General features: G+C 53.1%; 1 protein-coding gene across 7 annotated transcripts in view; it reads left to right on the top strand.

Annotated features, from left to right (window-relative positions):
* Positions 1-18,877, top strand: part of MPRIP (myosin phosphatase Rho interacting protein) — a 75,258-nt gene that overhangs the window by 31,298 nt on the left and 25,083 nt on the right. For 6 of the 7 annotated variants that reach the window (XM_018067254.3, XM_018067255.3, XM_025894514.2 and 3 more), the window contains exons 4-12: positions 606-757; positions 2,689-2,773; positions 6,204-6,414; positions 7,371-7,530; positions 13,983-14,124; positions 14,640-14,756; positions 16,991-17,047; positions 18,275-18,343; positions 18,561-18,650. In XM_018067254.3, the coding sequence (XP_017922743.1) occupies positions 606-757; positions 2,689-2,773; positions 6,204-6,414; positions 7,371-7,530; positions 13,983-14,124; positions 14,640-14,756; positions 16,991-17,047; positions 18,275-18,343; positions 18,561-18,650 (1,083 nt within the window). Of the gene's footprint in view, positions 1-605; positions 758-2,688; positions 2,774-6,203; positions 6,415-7,370; positions 7,888-13,982; positions 14,125-14,639; positions 14,757-16,990; positions 17,048-18,274; positions 18,344-18,560; positions 18,651-18,877 lie in introns of all 7 variants that reach the window. The other variant, XM_025894513.2, reaches the window with a different exon arrangement.

Raw genomic sequence — 18,877 nt, 5'->3', positions numbered from 1 at the left:
AGGCCACAAGGGCCACCGCCTGTCCCACTTTACTGGGTCTCTGGAGCAAGGGGGCCTAGAGGTGACACTGTGTTCATAAAACCCACCGGACAAATAAGGTGCCATCCATGCTGGGGTCCTTCCCTGGCAAAATCCATGGGTTTTTTAATTTTAATGGGAAAAACCTGGCATGTGTGTCTGTCTGTCTGTCTCTGAGCCATCCTGTGGTGAGGACAGTGGGACCTTGCTACTTTGCTACTCCTGTCCCCAGGTGCCACCCCACCACCCCAGATGGTTCAGAGCTGCAGACCCAAAGCTGGACACGCTGTGCCTTTCCTTGGGATCCCTGTACTGCAGCAGGAGATGCCCTGGATATTGGGCATAGGAGAAGTGTCTTACTGGCAGCAGTGGACCAGACTGGGCTGGCAGGACTCGTACCTGCCCAGATGTGTGGCACAGGGCTTTGCTGTGTGCTGGCACAGCATACAGATGGGTCTGGGAACTTGTGATCAAAGCATCTTGACGTGTACGATCCTGGTGTCCACCAGGAGAGGTTTTAGGGCTCAACTCTGCACTCTTCTGTTCTTCTCTCCTTAAACAATATCCATTTCTCCTTCCCCTTGCAGCCGACAACCCTCCCACAGGGCACCATCAACATGAACCAGTGCACAGATGTGGTGGATGGGGAGAGCCGGACAGGGCAGAAGTTCTCCTTGTGCATCCTGACACCGGAGAAGGAGCACTTCATCCGGGCTGAGAACAAGGAGATCATCAGTGGGTGAGTGCAGATCCGGGGCTGAGCCGCTGCCGTGCTCTTGCATGAGCTGGGAGGAAGAGGAGGGTGAGTAGGACCTTTCCCAAGGCAGGGTGCTGTGGCAGTGCATACCCAGGCTGATCCTGGGTGCTGGGGATCCCGATGGCTGCTGGGGTTACCCCATGGTACTTTTAGCCTCGTCCATCCCTAGGCAGACACGGAATCCTGGGGTGGATGCAGCCCACCCCCGTGGTCCCAGGGCAGCATCTGACCTGCAAGGATGATTAAAGTATCATCGCTCACAGGAGTGCCTGCTGCTGAGCTGCAGGGACTCAGAAACACTGATGATTAGGCCACTAAAACAAGCAAATCAGGGTAGATTTCCCAACTCCAGGTGTTGGGTGGTGACCTAGAAACATCCTCTTCCATCACTCACATGCTGTCTCAGGTTGAAGCTGGAGCTGGTGAGGGTGCAGAGCCGTGGGAGAACAGAGTGATGGACTGTGGCGGGGCTGCTGCTCACCTGTGAGCGTTCCCCACGTGGTGTTCCCGGAGCTTGTGCCTCCCTCCCAAAATTTGTTGACATTTGAAACTCGAGCAGGAAGTTGAAGGGATGAAGCACTCGTTCTTTCCCCCTCTTCCTGAGTCACTGCGTCTCCCACCTCCCCCAGCCCTGGCAGCAGCAGAGTCACCGCTTTCAGCTGAGATTTCTATTTCCAAACATTTTCTTTGGTTGCGACTCCCTCCGTTTTGGTAAACGCTTGTCGAAATACGACATTTTTCTACCAAGAGCTTGAGATTTTGATTAGATACATGCTATCTTGTGTTGAAACCTCCCTGCTCTACTGTGACACACGAGCATGGGTCATTCCCTCTCTGTGAACCACTTTGGGCTGGCAGACCTGTCCCCCCTGATCCCGTTCACAGCAGTGGGGTTGCAGCGGCTGCAGAGCCGGGATGCGGAGGCACAGGGGAATCATGGCACAGGGGAGCCAGCTCCTCGCCTCCAGCCAAGGCAGGAGCAGTCACTACACCCCAAACCATGGCCAGCCCCCGTGCCCTGCTCTCTCCTCCCTCTCCCCACGCTCCGGTTCACAGCTCAGCCTTTGTTGCTGGTCCTGCCTGCCGCGGGAGGGAGAGGCATTGCAGAGCGAGGTGGGGCTGATTTATTGCTCATCGGCCCAGCGATGGGTTTTGAAGCAGCGCGTTTGCTCCTGACTGCAGGCATTAATCATCCCAGAGCAGTCCCACTCTGGGGCTGAGCCAGGCGGGTTTCGTTTTCAGTTGCTGCTCGACAGGAAGATTTCCCTGGCTGGGGGAGAATTTGTTCTGCGTTCGTTCCATCCTGCTGGCATTTATTGCTTAACCAAACCCCACTTGATGTGGTCACCTCCAAGTGCTTTACAGCAGCAGCGTGGGAAATGGGGGGAACAGGAGGGAGAAGGAGGGACATATGAAGCAGGAGTGTTTCCCAGCGGTCCTCAGATACCTGTGGAGTTGGCAGAGATGCTGGGCAGGTCGTCAGGCTGCAGTGGCAGGGCACAGGAGGGTCCCCCCAAGTGACTTGTGCAAGGGATGGACTCCACAATGCCAAGTTCACGCTGTTCTTCCTTGGACAAAAGCACTTTGTGTGCAGTGTGCGGGTGTTGGCATTGCTGAAGGGGGAAGGTCCTGCTGGAGGCTCTGTCCCTCTCTGCTGTCTTTCAGGATCCTTGAATCTCTGCCCCATGTCAGCCTTGGCTGTGGCCTCGCTCTTGCAGTGAGTGGGGTTTGAGCCAAAGCACCCTGAGGTCATCGCTCTGCCCCTCCTCTCCTGGCTTTTTTTGTCCCCAGGAGCTGGTTGCGATGATTTCTGGTACTGTTCACCACACTGACCCTGACCAGGTCAATGTCACTCCCATCCCTACGTGCTCCCCCACAGCACAGACCTCACCTTCTGCTTTCTCTGCCCGCAGGTGGCTGGAGATGCTGATCGTCTATCCCAGGACAAACAAGCAGAATCAGAAGAAGAAGAGGAAGGTAGAGCCCCCAACTCCCCAGGTAACCCCAGGGAGACACACACATTGCCACCCAGACCCTTGCCTCCCTCTCAGGGCCACAGCCTTGCTTTTTTCCTGGGGGAGGTCCCCTCTAACCCTCCGGGATCAACTTTCTGCCAGCCTTCTGATGCTACCTGTGCAGAGAGAGAGCTGGGGCGAGCCAGGACAGCGGATCAGTGTGAATTAATTCCTGATCATCACTTCCAGGGTCACACACTGCTTTCCTGGCTGCTTTGTGGCCACGTTTCACCTCTCGGGTGCTGTTTTGTGGCGCCGGCCCTGCCCACACTGTCTCAAGAGTGGCCACAAAGCCATGCGGTCCCTGTGGAGGACCAGGGAGAGGTGCTGTTCGTGGGCCATTTCAGCAGAAACAGGATGAAATTCCATCGGGCTCCAGTTACCCCCTTTGAGATGACCCCAGAGATAGTGGGAATGAAAGGAAAATACTAAAGGCCAGGGCCAGGCTGGGAGCTCCGGGGCCAGAGCCGGGCTCTCCAGGGACCCAGCAGTGGCTTCGTGCTCGCTTTGACTATAAATGGTAAAAAGTGGGGCTGGCTGTGACTCACTCATTCCTGCCGGGCTCCCACGTGGCCAGAGTGGGGGAGAATCCCACAGATGGGGAACGTGACCCCGAGGCCACCCTCGTCCCTCGCCGGGGCTGAGAACAGCCGTGTCCCTGAGGCCGCCTGACCTCTGGGCGTGTGTCCTGCTGCCATGGGGGACCGGCTGGGGGGGCTCCTCCAGCCGAGCTGGGTTGCACACCAGGGACCAAAACCGGGACTGGGGCTCCCCTGAGCCCTGGTTTTCAGGTCCCTGTTGATGGAAGTTCCCAGGATGGTCCTGGTGCAAACTGGGCCCATGGATGGGTTTTGTACGGCATGTCTCTGAGTAAGTTTCCACCATGCCGCTGGATAAAGATGTTCTGGGCAACGGGAAAAAAAAATTAGGGGGAACATGATCCTTTTTTGCACACCAGGCTGGAAGTCTGAGTCACCTCCTGCCAAGGGCTGGGGTCCTTACAGCCCCTCCAACCCCTCGAGTGCTTACTCTGGTGATGCTTCGGGGAAGATGCCTCTTCTGTCCATGACCAAGAGCTGATGTGTCATGAGTTGTCCGTCCTCAATCCCCAGGGAGAAGGCTGGTGCATTTGGGGCACCCCAGTGAGCGGATGCAGCAGGGCAGGGATGCTCACCCCATCCTGACACAACACTAAACCCAGGCTGGGTTCAGGAGGGGGACGGGGCGGAGAGAAGAAGGGGCGTAGAGCCAGAAAAACATCATTCTGGGTTACATTTCATCACCATGGCAACTTCTTGGAAACCGTACAGGATCTGAGCTCCTGAGCACCAAATAAGGGAAGTGGCTGCGGGAACGATGCTGGCTCCCCACAGACAGTCGGGCTCCCCAGGTGCTTGGGGATGGGGCAAACATGGACCCTCATGGCACATTGCCCCTCCTGTCTTGGGGCAGGCCACCCCAAGCCTCATTCTGCTTGCTACCCTCCTTCCACCCTCACCATCCTGTCACTCCCAGTCCCGTGGTGCTGGAAAAAGGCCCGAATTCACTTTGCAAAGCCAGCCTCCATGTGGGACCTGCTGCCGGACGGATGCTGCGCTGTGTCGGACACTCACAAGCCACCTGCGAAAGCAGAAGCAGCATCTTTGCTGTTGTCTCCTGAATCCAGGCAGCTGCTCCAGGGAAGGAGAGAAGATGCTGAGGAGAAAATCAGCACCAAATCCCGCTCTGTGAAATGGCTTCTCCTCAAGTTGGCTGCTGTTCAGCTCTCACTCTCCGTGTGCTGGTGGAGAAAGGCTGATCTCTTTCTAAAGATGGCCACACGCTAATCTGGCAGCAGGTCATGTCTTAGATCTGCTCAGGGAGGGATGGACACCTTAGTGATTTAAAAAAAGAATTTAAACAATGGATATTCCTGCTATTTCTAGCTCTCACATAGTTTGTCTGTGGTAGAGCAGAGCTTGGTTGCAGCCAGGAGCTCCTGGGGCATCAGGGCCACTTCCAGCTCCCCCCATCATTTTTTTTATCATCCCTCTGCAAAATCACCAGGATGGGAGCAATGCAGGGAATATCAGCTTTTGGACAGGGAGAGTTGTGTGTTTTCACTTTGCTTTGCAAGCAGGTTGCAGTTTTAGGAGAAAAAGGGCAGGTTTTGCTGTGCTCCAGCAGAAAGGTGCAGGCAGCAGGAGAGACTGGACTGCCTGTGCCTGCCTGCTGCCTGTGGGAACTTGAGGCAGGGTTTGGGGCTGAAATCTGGGATTTGAGGCGCTGCCCTCTGTTTGCACAGGGGTGTGGCAGGCTCAGGTAAGGAGAGCATGCCCAGACACACTTCATGCAGCTGGAGGCTGGTTCTGCTGATTTTGGTGCATGCTGCTGTTTGGAGATGTTCGTACCCCTGAGCAGCAAAGAGTTAATGTCTCTGCTCCCTTACAGACTTCTTTTTGGCCCACATCTCAGCCTAATTAAATACATATCTACAAATAATTACACGGGGGTGTGTGTAAGGGATATATAAAAATATCCTGAGTTGGTGATTAGCTTCGGGCTTGGATCGATGAATGAGTGGTTGAGGGTGGAGGGGACCTTGGAGATTGGCCCGACCCCCTGCTCCAGCAGAGTCCTCTTCAGTGGGATGCTTGTGAACTCTGGATCGTTTACCTCCAGCACTGCATTCCTTCGGTGTGAAATTTCCAAGGGGATTTTTTTAAAAATTGAGGTCATTTGCTGCTTGTTGTGGCTGTGCACAGAGCCAGGACCCACTCCCTGGGAGATCCCCGGTGGCACTGGCACAGTCCTGCAAATGCTGATTTGGAAGTGCAGGACTAAAACCCACCTGATGTGGGAGCAGGGGATGGAGAGGATGCTCCTTGCAGCCACTGTCCCCAGCCTGTGGCTGCAGGCTCAGGCACTCCTGGATTCTCCCTACTCCATAGAAAAGGAACAAGCAGCTGGAAAACTTCCCACAATCCAGAGTCTTTGGAGGGGAGTTAATTGTCATTGATTTATTGGTGGCTTTAAGGAAAATAATCTTCGAATGCTGAAGCTTAATATGACAACAGCAAAACATCTGGTAATGAACAAAGCTGAGGAAGGAGTTGGGAAAGCTGCTGCCTCTTCTGGGTCACACTCTGAACCTGGGCTGGCCTGGCCATGGCCACCAAAGTGGCATCATCCATCATCTGATGGAATCTGGAGTTCCTTGCTGGCAAGAGAAGCATTTGAGATGATGGGGATTGTTTTAAAACAGCATGAAGCTGTGACACGTGGCTGAGCAGCCCTGTCCCATCCCTGTCGTGCTGTGATATGTCATGGGCAGCACCCAAACCATCTAGGACCTCAGGGCCAAGCCTTTGGGGACTCTGAGTGTGGAGCTGGGGCAAACTCTCTAACCCTGCTGTGTCCCTTGTTCTTTCTAGGAGCCTGGTCCTGCTAAGATGGCTGTGACCAGCAGCAACATCCCCAGTGCAGAGAAGGTCCCTGCCACCAAGTCCACGCTCTGGCAGGAAGAAATGAGGGGCAAAGACCAAGTGGACGGGGGCAGCGGCATCAGCCTGGCACAGAGCCCCGTGCAAGGCCAGGCCGGGGCTGCCAGCTCCCTGAAGGATCCCGTGCTGGACAGCAAGGAAGGTGAGGGGCAAAGGTGCCAGCACTGATGTGATGCTGTGGTGGCCTGGTTCAGGCAGCTGAGCTGGCAGAAAACCACTATAGAGGGAGAAGTTTTCCCTGGGTTTGGTTCCTGGAGCATTCCAGCAAGGAGAGAGAGGCAGACCTCGTCCCTGCTGTGTGGAGGCTAGTGTCAGGCATTACAAACTGGAGTTCAGGAAGGAAAAAGTTGGCATTTCATGCTGGAAAATCACAGTGTGGGGCCCAATCACGCCCTGGCAGGGAGATGGGGCTGCCTACCCTCACACTGGGAGCAAAATGCCTTTTCTAGCCCTTCCACATCCCCACTTGGGCACCCAGAGGGTGCAGGACCATGTCATGCTCAGCCCAGCCATCCAGGCTGCCAAACACTGAGCTCTGCTTCCTCCTCCAGCCCTGTTTACATTTGATTTCCATGATGATTCCCTGGAAGATGCTGGATCCGTGGCATTGTTCTCCCTGAAACAGTGGGGTTGGGTGCTCTTCCTGCCAGGCCATGGATAGGTCCCAGTGCTGGGGCCCTTTCAGGTGGGGAATGCTGCCCACTCAGGTGGGGAGTGCTTTCCACCCACTCCCACTTGCCAGGAGTGAGATGTCCATTGCCTTGCACCCGTAGAACTGTGGTTAATGCTGGGCTGGGGAGGACAGAGATGAAAGTGGGTGCAGAGCAGTGACTGCAGCCACCCAGTTCTTGGTTTGAAGATGTTTCACCTGTGCAAGCCCAACCTAAGAGCTGGACCAGCATCCTCAGCTCCCTGCAGACCATCCCACTGTCTCTGTGGGTGTGAGGGAGAAAAGCCAAGGGTGCAAGAGATGGCACAGGGCTGGGGCCAAGGCTCTGCTCTCATTTCCTGCTCTTGTCCTGGGTAGAATTGGGGTGGTTTTTGTTAAAAACAGAACTCAGACTTGAAACCAAGCACGATGACTCCTCTATCCCTTAGACGAGAGCTCCATGAACGGAGACCGGATAGACTGCGGGCGGAAGACGCGTGTCGAGAGCGGGTACTTTTCCTTGGAGAAGACCAAACAAGACTCGAAGCTGGAAGAGCAGCAACTGCCGCCCCCGCCGAGCCCGCCCAGCCCCAGCACCCCGAACAACAGGTACAGTTATCCCAAATCGCCCTCACAGGAGCATGCCCAGCCCTTTCCTTCCCCAGGTACCCGATCAGGCGACCGAATGGTTCACAGCTCCTCTCTGAACTCCTTGGACTCGAAGAGCAGTTGCTCCAAGCACAAGGACTCCAGCAACAGAGATGTAGGAAGGGGAGCTGAAAAATCGGGGCGTCCCCTTTCTTTTAAAGCCAGCCGGCAGTACACCACCCTGGCCGACGTTCCCAAGGCCATTAGGATCAGTAATCGTGAGGCCTTCCAGGTGGAGAGGAAGCGGCTAGAGCGGAGAACCCGGGCTCGTAGCCCTGGGAGAGAAGAAGTGGCCCGGCTCTTTGGGAATGAGAGAAGGTAAGGTATGAGTGGCTCATCTCCTGCTTGCATGCTTATAGCAGCACCAGGGTTGCGTCCTGGCCACAGCCTGGATGGAGCAGGTGGAATTTGCCAGGTGAAGCCCCTTTGTATTCCAGGGCTCCTGCGTTCAAGGATGCCTATCCACACCAGCCAGGGATGTCTTTAGTAGTGCCAGCGGGCAGGTGTCACCCTACCTGGCTGCTCTGGGGACAGCTGGCTGAGTGGGTGATCACAGAGTCACAGAATGGTTTGGGTTGAAAGGGACCTTAAAGCTCATCTTGTTCCACCCCCTTGCCACAGGCAGGGACACCTTCCAGGCTGCTCCAGGCTCCATCCAACCTGGCCTTGGACACTTCCAGGGATGGGGCAGCCACAACTTTGGGCAACCTGTGCCAGGGCCTCCCAACGCTCACAGGGAAGGATTGCTTCCTAATATCCAATCTAAAGCTACCCTGATGTTCAGTGGTGTTGGGTGCCCCTATTTGCCATGCAGCCCACCCTCCCAGCCCGCAGCGTGGCACACGCTGGCAGCCAGCACCATTAATTAGGTGAGTTCTCTAAATGGTGTTAGTGCCAGGTGTGTTACGCAACTGCCTAATGAGCTGAGAGAGGTTTCAAAATGTCACGGCATTAATCTGGGAGAGGAGGGAGAGGCGGGTGCAGCGCCAAGGCAGGGCTGCAAAACAGCTCAGTGTGGAGGAGGACGGGGAGGGCGTCCGCCTGTGCCGGCGTGCCGGGTGCTCTCCGGGAGAGGCCAAGGACAGGCTCCACTTGCCCTGGGAGAGACACATTTGTGCAGTGAGGGCAGTGGAGCACACTGGGAGACAGGCCCCGGGTGAGAGGGCCGCCTGCCAGTCTGATTTTCCCGCCCTGGTTTTCCTCCGGGCATGTTCTCTCTCGCACGGTTTCAGCAGGAGCTTCTCTTCTGTTTCTTCCCAGCCCCTAAAGGACTGTTTTCCAACCTGGCTTCTGAGAGCTGGGAGCAGGTCTGGGATGTACAGCACAGCTTTGTGCTGGTGCTGCCAGTCAGCAGGAGGATCCCAGACCTGGCCCAGAGCAGGCACAGAGAGTGCTGGACTGGGAATAAATGAGGAGAGCTCAGGTTTGGCTTTCAGTGCCGTGGGAATTGGCCTTTCCCCAGGATTGAGGAGGAGGATGCCACACTAGTCCCTTGGCCATCCTGGCTGGGGACAGGGCTGAAAAAAGGCTGGTTGCTACTGGTTTGCAAGCTGAGCAGATGCTGCCTGTGGGTGACATCCTGTCCCTGCTGAGTTTGCTTGCACAGGATGCCCTGGTCAGTGCCTGTCCCCAGTGTGACAGGACAGTGCATTCCTCCAGTGCCAGCAGTCCCTTGCTGCAGCTCTGGAGTATCATGCAACACTGGGATCATCCTGCACGGAGCTGGGGAGCAGATTTACAGCAGATAGCAGGGCCCAGGAGAGGACATTGCTGCCAGAGACTGTCCTTTTTTAATGTCAGCTCCACTCATTGCCTGCTGGCAAGTGCCTTTTCCCAGGGAAAGTCTGCTTTTCCCAGCCCAGCTGGGGCTTTATCAGTATTGGCAGGAATTTCCCTGTGTCAGCCCAGAGCCTTTATCAGAGCAGGACGGGTGTAGGGAGAGGAGCAGGCACTGCACCAGGCACTGGAGGCTTGCTGCCCATGGGGCTGAGCCCAGTCCAGCATTTGGGAAGGGGTGATGGCAGAGTGGGGTGATGGCAGAGTAGGGTGAGGGGTCCCCATCTGCGGGAGGGATTGCAGCCTGCGGTGCTGGAGGAGTGTGCTGTGAACAGGGATGGTTCAGTGGGTGTTTAGGGATGGGCACATTTGTTTTCTCCTCCAGTAACCTGGGAATTGGCCCGTGCAGGTGGTGTGGGTGCAGAGGTCCTGTGTTCCAGGGCTGGGACACTCGTGTTGGAGCTCTCAGGTGGACTCAACAGGGCACAGAGACACGGTCCAGCGTTGTACCAAAGAATTAACATTCCCCAGCACCCTGCTCAGCTTGGCTTGGCTGCTTTTTAAACTTGAGTTTACTTAGTCCCCATATCCCTCTCATTTTTCTCCTCTGAGCTCAGACTGTGCTGTTTGAGGTTGAGCAGATACAATAACTCACTTCCATGCTGTGGGGTTGGCTTTTTCCCCCTGGTTTAACACCATTTCTAATAATCCTTCTCAGTAACCCACTAACGTGTCAGGGGACACTTGCCCAAAATCACATGCCCCATGCCAACCCCAAAAGCACCAGTCAGGCATTGTTCAGATCTGCTTTTCAGTGCAGCCAAACAAACTCACTCTGATTCTGTTGGTATTTTCAGCTCTTCCTCCCATTTTTTTGTGTAAATCAGTGCAAGTGTCAGAGCTATGGATGGAAAAGAATTATTTTAGGTACCCAGTGCTGCATCCTGAGTGACACACCTTAGGCTTAGCTCTAGCTAAAGCCATTTGTCAAGGCTTTTCCTCCTGCTTCCTTATCGTGACAGTTATTACGTGACTTAAGTCCAGGAATTTTCCGTGTTGACCATTTATACCTGACTCTGCCTCCACGCCCCATGCAGACGTCTGAGCTCGCAGCCACTCAGAACCAGGAATCAGAAAACAGGAGATAATCTCCCTGATTTTGGCAGAGCGGCAGAGTGCGAGTTCCCTCTGCTGGCACGTGGCAGGATGGGGCTGTGGCACCCACCGGGATGTCCCACCGGGCTGGGGGAGAGGGGCTGTGGCCAGGGAGGTCAAACCATCCCCAGTCTCCCATCTCAGAGCCATCCCTAGGGCAGAAGAGCAGGGGCAGCTCTTTGGAAACCCCCCGGGTGAATCTTGAAGTTTTGCACACAAAATCACAGCTGAAGTGAGCTGCAGGGATGTCCTTGGGCATCAGTCCCCATATCCCAGCGGGGCTCTGCAGCTGCGGGGATAGATCCTGGCACATCTCAGAGGAGGGTGCCAGCAGTTTTGGGAAAGAGACCACCATTGGATGGGGAGTCCCTGGGGTGCAGAGACCCAGAGCCCCTTCCTCTGGGTGTGCAGCTGCAGGCTCACCCTCCTTCTGCAGCTCTCTGGGGAGCACCAGGATTTCTGTTTGGCAAGCTTGGCTTTTTTGCACAATTCCAGGGGTGCAGCCTCTAAATCCATGGCTTTCTCAGTTGACCCCGTGTTCTTCTTATACTGGCAGGAGTCCACTGTGGCATCTGTAAGACCTCCTGTAGCAGTGTGATCAGGGGCTGAGGTGTATTTCTAGCCTCAATAAAGAGCAGAACTGCCTGAAATCACTTAAGATACTTTTTTCCCTCAAATTCCTTCTCTGGAGCTTCTTGAGATAAAAAGCTCAGCTCTGAATTCTGCTTCTCCCCATACATAGGAGTGTCTGCTCTCCCAAATATAGTTTTTTATTCCTTGTAAAACTATCCTCTTCATACTTGTGGACCTCTTGGGAAAATTATCCTTTCTTTTCCTGACACTCACTATCTTTCTTGCTGCTAAATAATGAATGAATCCAATAAAAACAAGCCCTTTTTTTTCCAATCAAAGAAAATCACTTTAACGATAGCTCGTGCTGGTTTTTAGAGCTTCCCTTCCCACTGCACCCCCCCCCACACTAACAGCTGAGATCTGCAGCCCGGGTTTAGTGGCCTGGAAAAGATTAACAGCCTGCATGGCCGAGGAATTCCTTGGGATGAGCTTTTGTAGATGAAAAGCACTAAATGGCACTGCAGCTTTTAAAATGCTTCTTCCTACCTGTCCCAGCCTCGTTTTGTCCACAAAGAGCTTCTGTGCAGAGGGAGCAGCTCTCTCTGACACGTTTTGGTGGGGAGGAGAGCCCTTCCCTCCCTGTTCCCTCAGGATCTCTGGCAATAACATCTCTGAAATGTTGATCTAATGGGAAAAAGAAAGATTCTTTCCTGTAATCCGGATGATATTAACCCTTGGGGCTGTGATTTGGTTGCAGTGATTTATTTTTCTCCTCCCTTTTTCAATGACGAATGAACTGGAATGATTTTGATTTTGTTTTGTATGTAGATACAGATATATAATTTCCTCTTCTGTTCATTCATTTTCCAGCCTTGTTTTCTTCCAGGTCTTGTTGCTCTCCACCTTCTCCTGCTGTGTTGCTGTGTGACGTGTCCACCTTTACTTCGCCTGCTTCGCTACCATCTCATCTCAATCTCAAGCCGTAGAACAACCTGGTGGTGCAGCCCCTTTCATGAGAAATCAACCTGCTTTTGATTTTGTTTTTATGGTTTTTTTTTGGTTGGGTTTTTGTTCTTTATTTTTCTCCTGATTTGTTTTTTCTTCAGGCCTTCACTCAGTAGGGCACAGACAATGTTAATTCATGGATCTCTTATTTCCTCCTGAACTGAGACTCAGAGAAGGCTGGGCCAGTGTAAAAAGGGTTAAAAAATTGGGACTCCAAAACAATTCCCTGTCTGTCAGTGAATGGAGAACATGGATTTATGTTCCACAGCCTGGCTTGTGTTGAACATCTCACAAGCAGAATATCCCAGGGAAACTGGGAGCTCTGCACAAGCCCAGGATCTGCCCACTCCCAGTTTGCAAACTGGGAGGTAGCAAGGGCTGAACAGATGTCCTGTAAAAGCATCAAAGATCTTTGAATTTACAAAGCAAAGTCTTCCCCACCAATTTTGTCCCTTCCTCTTTGGTTGTGTCCTGGCAGCCTTGGCTCTGAGCAGCAGTGGGGGGGCCCCAGCCTCCCATGGGATGTGATATGCTCGGACTGTTCCTCTCATTTATGGAATTTGGTGCAAATGTTGGTTGAAAACTGAACATTTCATGGTTTTTGAGTCTTTAACCTGCTGTTCCTTTTTGTGGGAAATGTTAAAATGGGTTTTTTTGGATAACCTATTTCCCCTTATGTGGTTGCCATTGTGATTTTCATGCAAGTCAGAGGTTTACACAGAGGAAGCAGCACCAAGGTTAAATGTGGTACAAGTGGGTCCAAATTTTGTGTCAAGAAACCACCTGGATTGAGCTTTTTGGGGAGGTTTGAAATGGACCTTTAAACCTCACAGCTTGGAGCTCAGCTGGCATTTGCTGGTGGTGGGTTATTGCTTCACGTTCCCAGGTTGTGATTAAGGACCTGAGGTTGATTCTTGCCCAAACCCCTGGGAATGCAAACTCAGACACCAGCAGGTGCTTTGCAAATTCCAGGGCTTCCTCTCCTGTGGGTCAGTGAACGGCTTTTCATGCTGAACCAGCACTTTTAATTCTACCTGCAAAGGCCTATTTGCTCATCCTTAGGAGCATCCCATTTGTTTTTATCCAGGGGTGGCTCCCGCTCCATCCACATTTCTTCGTAGTTCTCCATCCTCAGAGACACAAGTGCCACAGGTGTGATGGGCCACCAAGGCAGTGTCTGAGAGACCCAAGTTGTGCTCCCTGCTCTCCATATTTGATTTGCAGCCCAGTTTAGAGGAGGGAATGGCCCCAGGTTTTTTAGGGAATGCCCTGCCATGGCACAGGATGCTCCTCATCTCATTCCCCTTCAGCTGGTGCATCCTGCAAGCCAGACCCATGATCTGGAGGCATTTATGGACAGCGTTCACTCCATGCAATCCTGTGGCTGTTCCCTGTGTGGGGCTGAGTTTTTAGAGGGTACCTATTGCAGTGAACACTCTGGAGAAACCTGACCCCCCTTTATTTCTGCACCCCAGCTTGGTCTGACATATCAGTGCTCTGTGGCCTGGGGGGCCATCGATAGCTGCAGTGCTAGAGGAGAGAGCCATGCTTAAGCCAAAGCTGCTCCACAGTCCCTGCTTCCCAAAGGGCTGTAAAATTCACAAGTAAAAAGTCACTGTTGGTTTTGCAAGGGTTTTCTAGTTATTGAAGGTGCTACCTGTGGAGCTAAATAGTGTGAGGGTTTTTTCCCACTTTAGCCATGGGTGAAAGGATGTGTGTCAGGGGTTTTACCCTGGATTTGGGCACACTGGAGCCCACAGAGGAACGGGGACCAAAGCCAGGTGTGCATGAACACTGGGTCAAGCAATTCTGCAGCCTTAAATTCGTGGGGTTGTACAGCTCCACGCAGTTGCTGCTCCTGCGTTTAAACCTTCTCCGCTTTCCCCTTTCTCTCTGTTTTCCAGGCGATCCCAGGTAATTGAAAAATTCGAGGCATTAGATATTGAGAACGCGGAGCACATGGAAACAAACGTGCCGGGAGGGGCTGCCCTTTCCAGCGAGACGCGGCAGGGCAGGAGCGAGAAGAGGGTTTTCCCACGGAAACGGGTGAGCTGCTCGGCTGGGGTCTCCTGGTGGGCTTTGGGGGATGGCACCTGGGATCCTGCAGCACAGGGTAGAGCATTCAGCTCTAGGGTTTTTCCCTGGGTGTGGATCTGGAGTCGCAGGCAGCTCCTGCAGGAGCTGTGTGTGCTCAGTCTCTGCAGGTTTGCCACTTGCTGCTCTGCTCCCTTGGCCCAGGTGTAGATCAGAGTGGAAAATCAGGCTGTCTTTTCTCCTTTCTCCAAAATATAAAGGGAAACTTCAGATCTGGCATGGCCAGGACACATCAGGATGGGGTGAAGTAACAAAAGAAACAGGCAGGTTTGAGAGTCCCAGATACGCTTGGATATATTGGGAACAAATTAATGCCTGAGAGGACAAAAAATTGTATTGCCAAAGAAATGACACTTGTTCTGAGGCTGCGATGCCCCTTAAATAAAGCAGATTTTTATGCCATGAGCCAAGAGAGCAGGACTCTGTCCTAGTTCCTGCACTGATCTGGGCTAATTCTGTTCACACAGGACTTCACTTGCGAAGGAGCGGCCGTGGGCTCCATCCTGGACGTGTCTGCATCTCCCCTGTCCCCACATCGCCGGGCAAAGTCACTGGACAGAAGGTCCACGGAGTCCTCTATGACGGTGAGCCAGGGGAGCATGTCCCCTGCCTTTTGGGAGGACATGAGAGGCCTTTCCCCAGCGGGTCCAGTGCAAACTGCACTGTCTGCTGCTTTCCTCACGGTCAGCACGTAGGACGTGGGTTATGCTCACATTTGGAGCAGGTTTCGGTGACCCAGGTCAGATGTGACCAATCCTGTGAGACACTGGATTGGCTGTGGCTGGAGAAGAGCCACACTTTTTGCCTGTTGCAGAAATTATAAGACTGAGTCTTGCGAGGAGCCCTTTTCCTTGAAGTACAGCAGGAGCTTGGGAAGCAGCCCTGTTTTGCTTGTTATTTTCCCCTGGAATACCCAGTTTCCTCGATGCTTTGCTTGGTGTGTTAGACCCTGATGCTGTAGGTCACCCTGAAGGTGCTGGGGTCACCTTGCCTGGCCAGAGCCCCTTTCAGCCCTGTGCTGTCCCCCAGCAGAGGCTGCAGCAGGGTATTTCCAGCTCAGCAGAGGGTCAGTCCAGTTTCTGGACTTGGACCAGCCACTGGGTCATGACTGATGCATTTTCATAGAATCACAGAATCCTAGAATGTCTTGGGATGGAAGGCACCTTAAAGATCATCTCGTTCCAACTCCCCTGCCACGGGCAAAGACACCTTCCACTCAACCAGGCTCCTCAGAGAGTTTTCAGAGAGCTAACACATGTCCCAGTTTTCTAATGCCACTTCCTTGATGTTTATGCTGTTGGAAGTGGGTGTGAGTGGGATGAAGGCTGCAAGGAAGGGCTGAACCTGCCCTCCTGAGCTTTCCTCCCTTTGCATATTTCAAATGCTCACCAGGCCTGGAGGCAAACAGTACAGAACAAACACAAAATGCTCTCCTTTCCCTCACCACCCTTCTGCAGGGACAAAATAAATACACTTGCTAATCTCTCAGATAGATTACAGAGCTACTGTAAATACAAGTTGCATTTTTTGCGGACAGACAGCTTCTATTCAAGGACTTGTTAGAATAATGCAGTAGCTGATGTTTCTGGAGCTTTTTGGGTAGACTTGTACAGCCACAAGAGTGAGTTTTAAATTCTTGGTGGGAATAAAAAGGTGCAAGAAGTGCATATGAAGTGGCAGTGCACAGTATCTAGTGAAGGGAAGAAAATCATGCAGGTTTAGATTAGGTATTAGGAAGAAATTCTTCCCTGTGAGGGTGGTGAGGCCCTGGCACAGGTTGCCCAGAGAAGCTGTGGCTGCCCCATCCCTGGAAGTGTCCAGGGCCAGGTTGGATGGGGCTTGGAGCAACCTGGTCTAGTGGAAGGTGTCCCTGCCCATGGCAGGATGTTGGAACAAGATGATCTTTAAGACCCCTTCCAACCCAAACCATTCCATGATTCTGTAATTCAGTGAATTACTTCCCTTTGTGTTTTTGTGGAGCGGGACTGGGTTCCCACCACCCTGGGATCATTCACATGTGGGATGTGCTGCCCCACAGCACAGGTTTGATTGAATGGGCTTCCAGACCCCAATTTCCATTTCTCCCCTTGCTGTAGCCACTTTCAGACACTGCAGCTGGATTTCACACACTGCTGTCCTTTTTCCTCCTCCTCTCTGCAGCACGTGGAGCAGCTGGAGGAGTTCAGCCTCGAGGGAGTGAAAGCATTTCCACCACATCCTTCCCTGTACACGGACAGGGCTGGGAGGAGGGTCTGGCAGCAGTTATCCCACGCTGTCTTGGTTGCTTTTCTCAGGGATTTGACATCCCCATGTACCTACTTTGGAGGAAAGAGCAGGTGTTGTTTGGGTGGTGCAGGGCTCAGATTCCCTGTATTTCCAGCCTTGGGAACTCAGCCTGTTTTGAACCCTGCAGCCTTGCATCAACAGCACATAGTTTTTCTTTCATAATATATAACAGAGGGACAAAACTGCCTGAAGTCTTGGTAATTCACTTTTCTCCTTCCTCTGTTATGCTGGTGGAGCAGTAGGGAATTGCAAGAGAAAATGGTAGGACGGGAACAGCTGAGTATACCATGCAGCAGGTCTCTGCTCCTCCTGGGTGCAAACATTTAGCCACCACACAGTGTAATGGTGCAGTCTGGACTAGATAACCTTTAAAGGTCCTTTCCAACCCAAACTATTCTATGATTAAATTCTGTGAATTTAACTGTTGCTGGTCTCTTTTATTGCTGCACTGTATTTTATCAAGTCACTTCTGTTGCCTTCTGGGTGCAGACACTTCTTCCCTCTCCTCTGATCCCTCTCTCCTTTCTTCCAGCCCGACCTACTGAACTTCAAGAAGGGCTGGTTGACAAAGCAGTATGAGGATGGGCAGGTGAGTCAGGGGGAAGCTCTGCCCTTTATATCCACTCACTTCAACATCCCGGCTGTGCCGGCGGCATGTGGGGCTGCTCTTGGCACTGACAGAGCCCTGATGTCCCTGCTGGGTAGATCAGCCTTGGAGCGAGAACTGCTGGTCCTCTGTGCTGGGGAGGTTTCAAAGCCCCACAGGTGGATATTGTATCGTGGGTTTCTAGGGAGCCAGGGCAGCTTGGATAGCAGCGCTGGTTTCATGTTCCTGTTTTCTATTTATCAGTCTCGTCTCCCTTGCAACCCAGTGACCTCTTTGGTGTCAGTAATGAGGCTCAGGTGAAGTCTCCTGAGTACCAGGGAAATGACAAGGCCAATAAATAAATAAAAAAATGAATCCCTCTAAGTTGGCACTGAGGGAAGCAGCTGATGCTGTTTTCCTGCTGTCTGTTCCCAAAGGGATGTGAGGTGTGCTGCTCCCTCAGAACCTTAGTCATGGGCACTGATGCCGAGGCAGCATGGATGGTCCTGGCTGTTTGCAAACTGCCCCTTCCCTGGATTTCCTTCCCTCCTGCTCAGCTGCAGAGGGAAGATGAGGGCGACTTGCCCATGGCTGTGAGTGCCATGGCCTAGGCTTCGCTGTGGGTACTGGGGCTGAGGGCACATCTATAGGCAGCTGAGGGGGAACTGGCCACTGGATTGTGCTTTGTTGACTGAAAGCTGCCTTAGGTGAGCCTGTGCCTGGCTGGGAGCATGCAGGAGGAGGATTTGTATAGAGTAAGGGCCAGGAATAGACTTCAACTCAGTTTCTAGGTACTGCAGATAAAACATGAATGTTTTACTGCTTTTCTTTTGTTGTTGTTAAAAAGGTTTTAAGTGCAGTCACTAAAAGCATCGTCTTGCAGTGAAGCTGCTGGGAAGGCTCCGACTGCCCCTGTGGCTCTCACTGTGTGTCACTGTCACAGCAGGGTTGGTGCTGCTGAGGGTGGAGCATCTGTAGTGTGGCAGCACCAGGGAATTCGGGGTCCTGGTGGTGCAAACCATCACTGTCCCTGGCCTTGCTGCCTGTTTGGGTCTCCCCTTCCTGTCAGGAGGGTCTCAGTGAAGCCGAGTGTTGAGCTGGGAGGGGAGAGGCATTGAGCTGCTTCCCTGTGGGGCATCTCTGCCAGCGGACCTGTGACGAGAGCCACTGTGTTTCCGCTGGTGAGGAAAGGAGCAGGATTGTAACTGCCCCATTTTGGTTGTTTCCTAGTGGAAGAAGCACTGGTTTGTGCTGACTGACCAGAGCCTGAGATACTACCGGGATTCAGTGGCAGAGGAGGTAAGTGTCTTCCCATTGGTGTTCAACCCATCACTGCACGCAGGGGAGCTCCCAGTTCTCCCTGGGAGCTGCCCCCTGGCTGGCTGCCTTCCCAAGGTCCTGGAGCATAGCTCTTCAGGGCTTTGTGCTTCCCAGGGACCTGCTGTGCCTCCCTGTGAGCCCACTGCACTTCAGGGCTGCAGAGCTCTGTGGCTTATTTGACCTCTTCCCTCTGCAGGCAGCTGACCTGGATGGAGAAATCGATTTATCCACATGCTACGATGTCACTGAGTACCCAGTTCAGCGGAACTACGGCTTCCAGATCCACGTAAGGAAAATGTGGGGAGGAGGAAGTCTGGCTGCAGGACAGCTGATGGGGATGCTCGTCCGTGACAAGGGCAACATGTCCCCAAACACCCAAGAAAGGCCACACAGCAGCCCCCAGAGTGCTCCAGAGAGCTGTGGCCTTGGGTTTGAGAGCCCTTTTTTTGTCTGGGGGAAAGGGAAGGAGGAAAGGCAAAGATTTGTTTCAGCCTTAGGATCTCAGCTGTGACA

This window comes from Manacus vitellinus, unplaced genomic scaffold (genome assembly GCF_001715985.3).
Source record: "Manacus vitellinus isolate BGI_N305 unplaced genomic scaffold, ASM171598v3 scaffold_12_pilon, whole genome shotgun sequence".
Lineage (NCBI taxonomy): Eukaryota > Metazoa > Chordata > Aves > Passeriformes > Pipridae > Manacus > Manacus vitellinus.
This window is presented reverse-complemented; position numbering and strand designations above follow the sequence as displayed.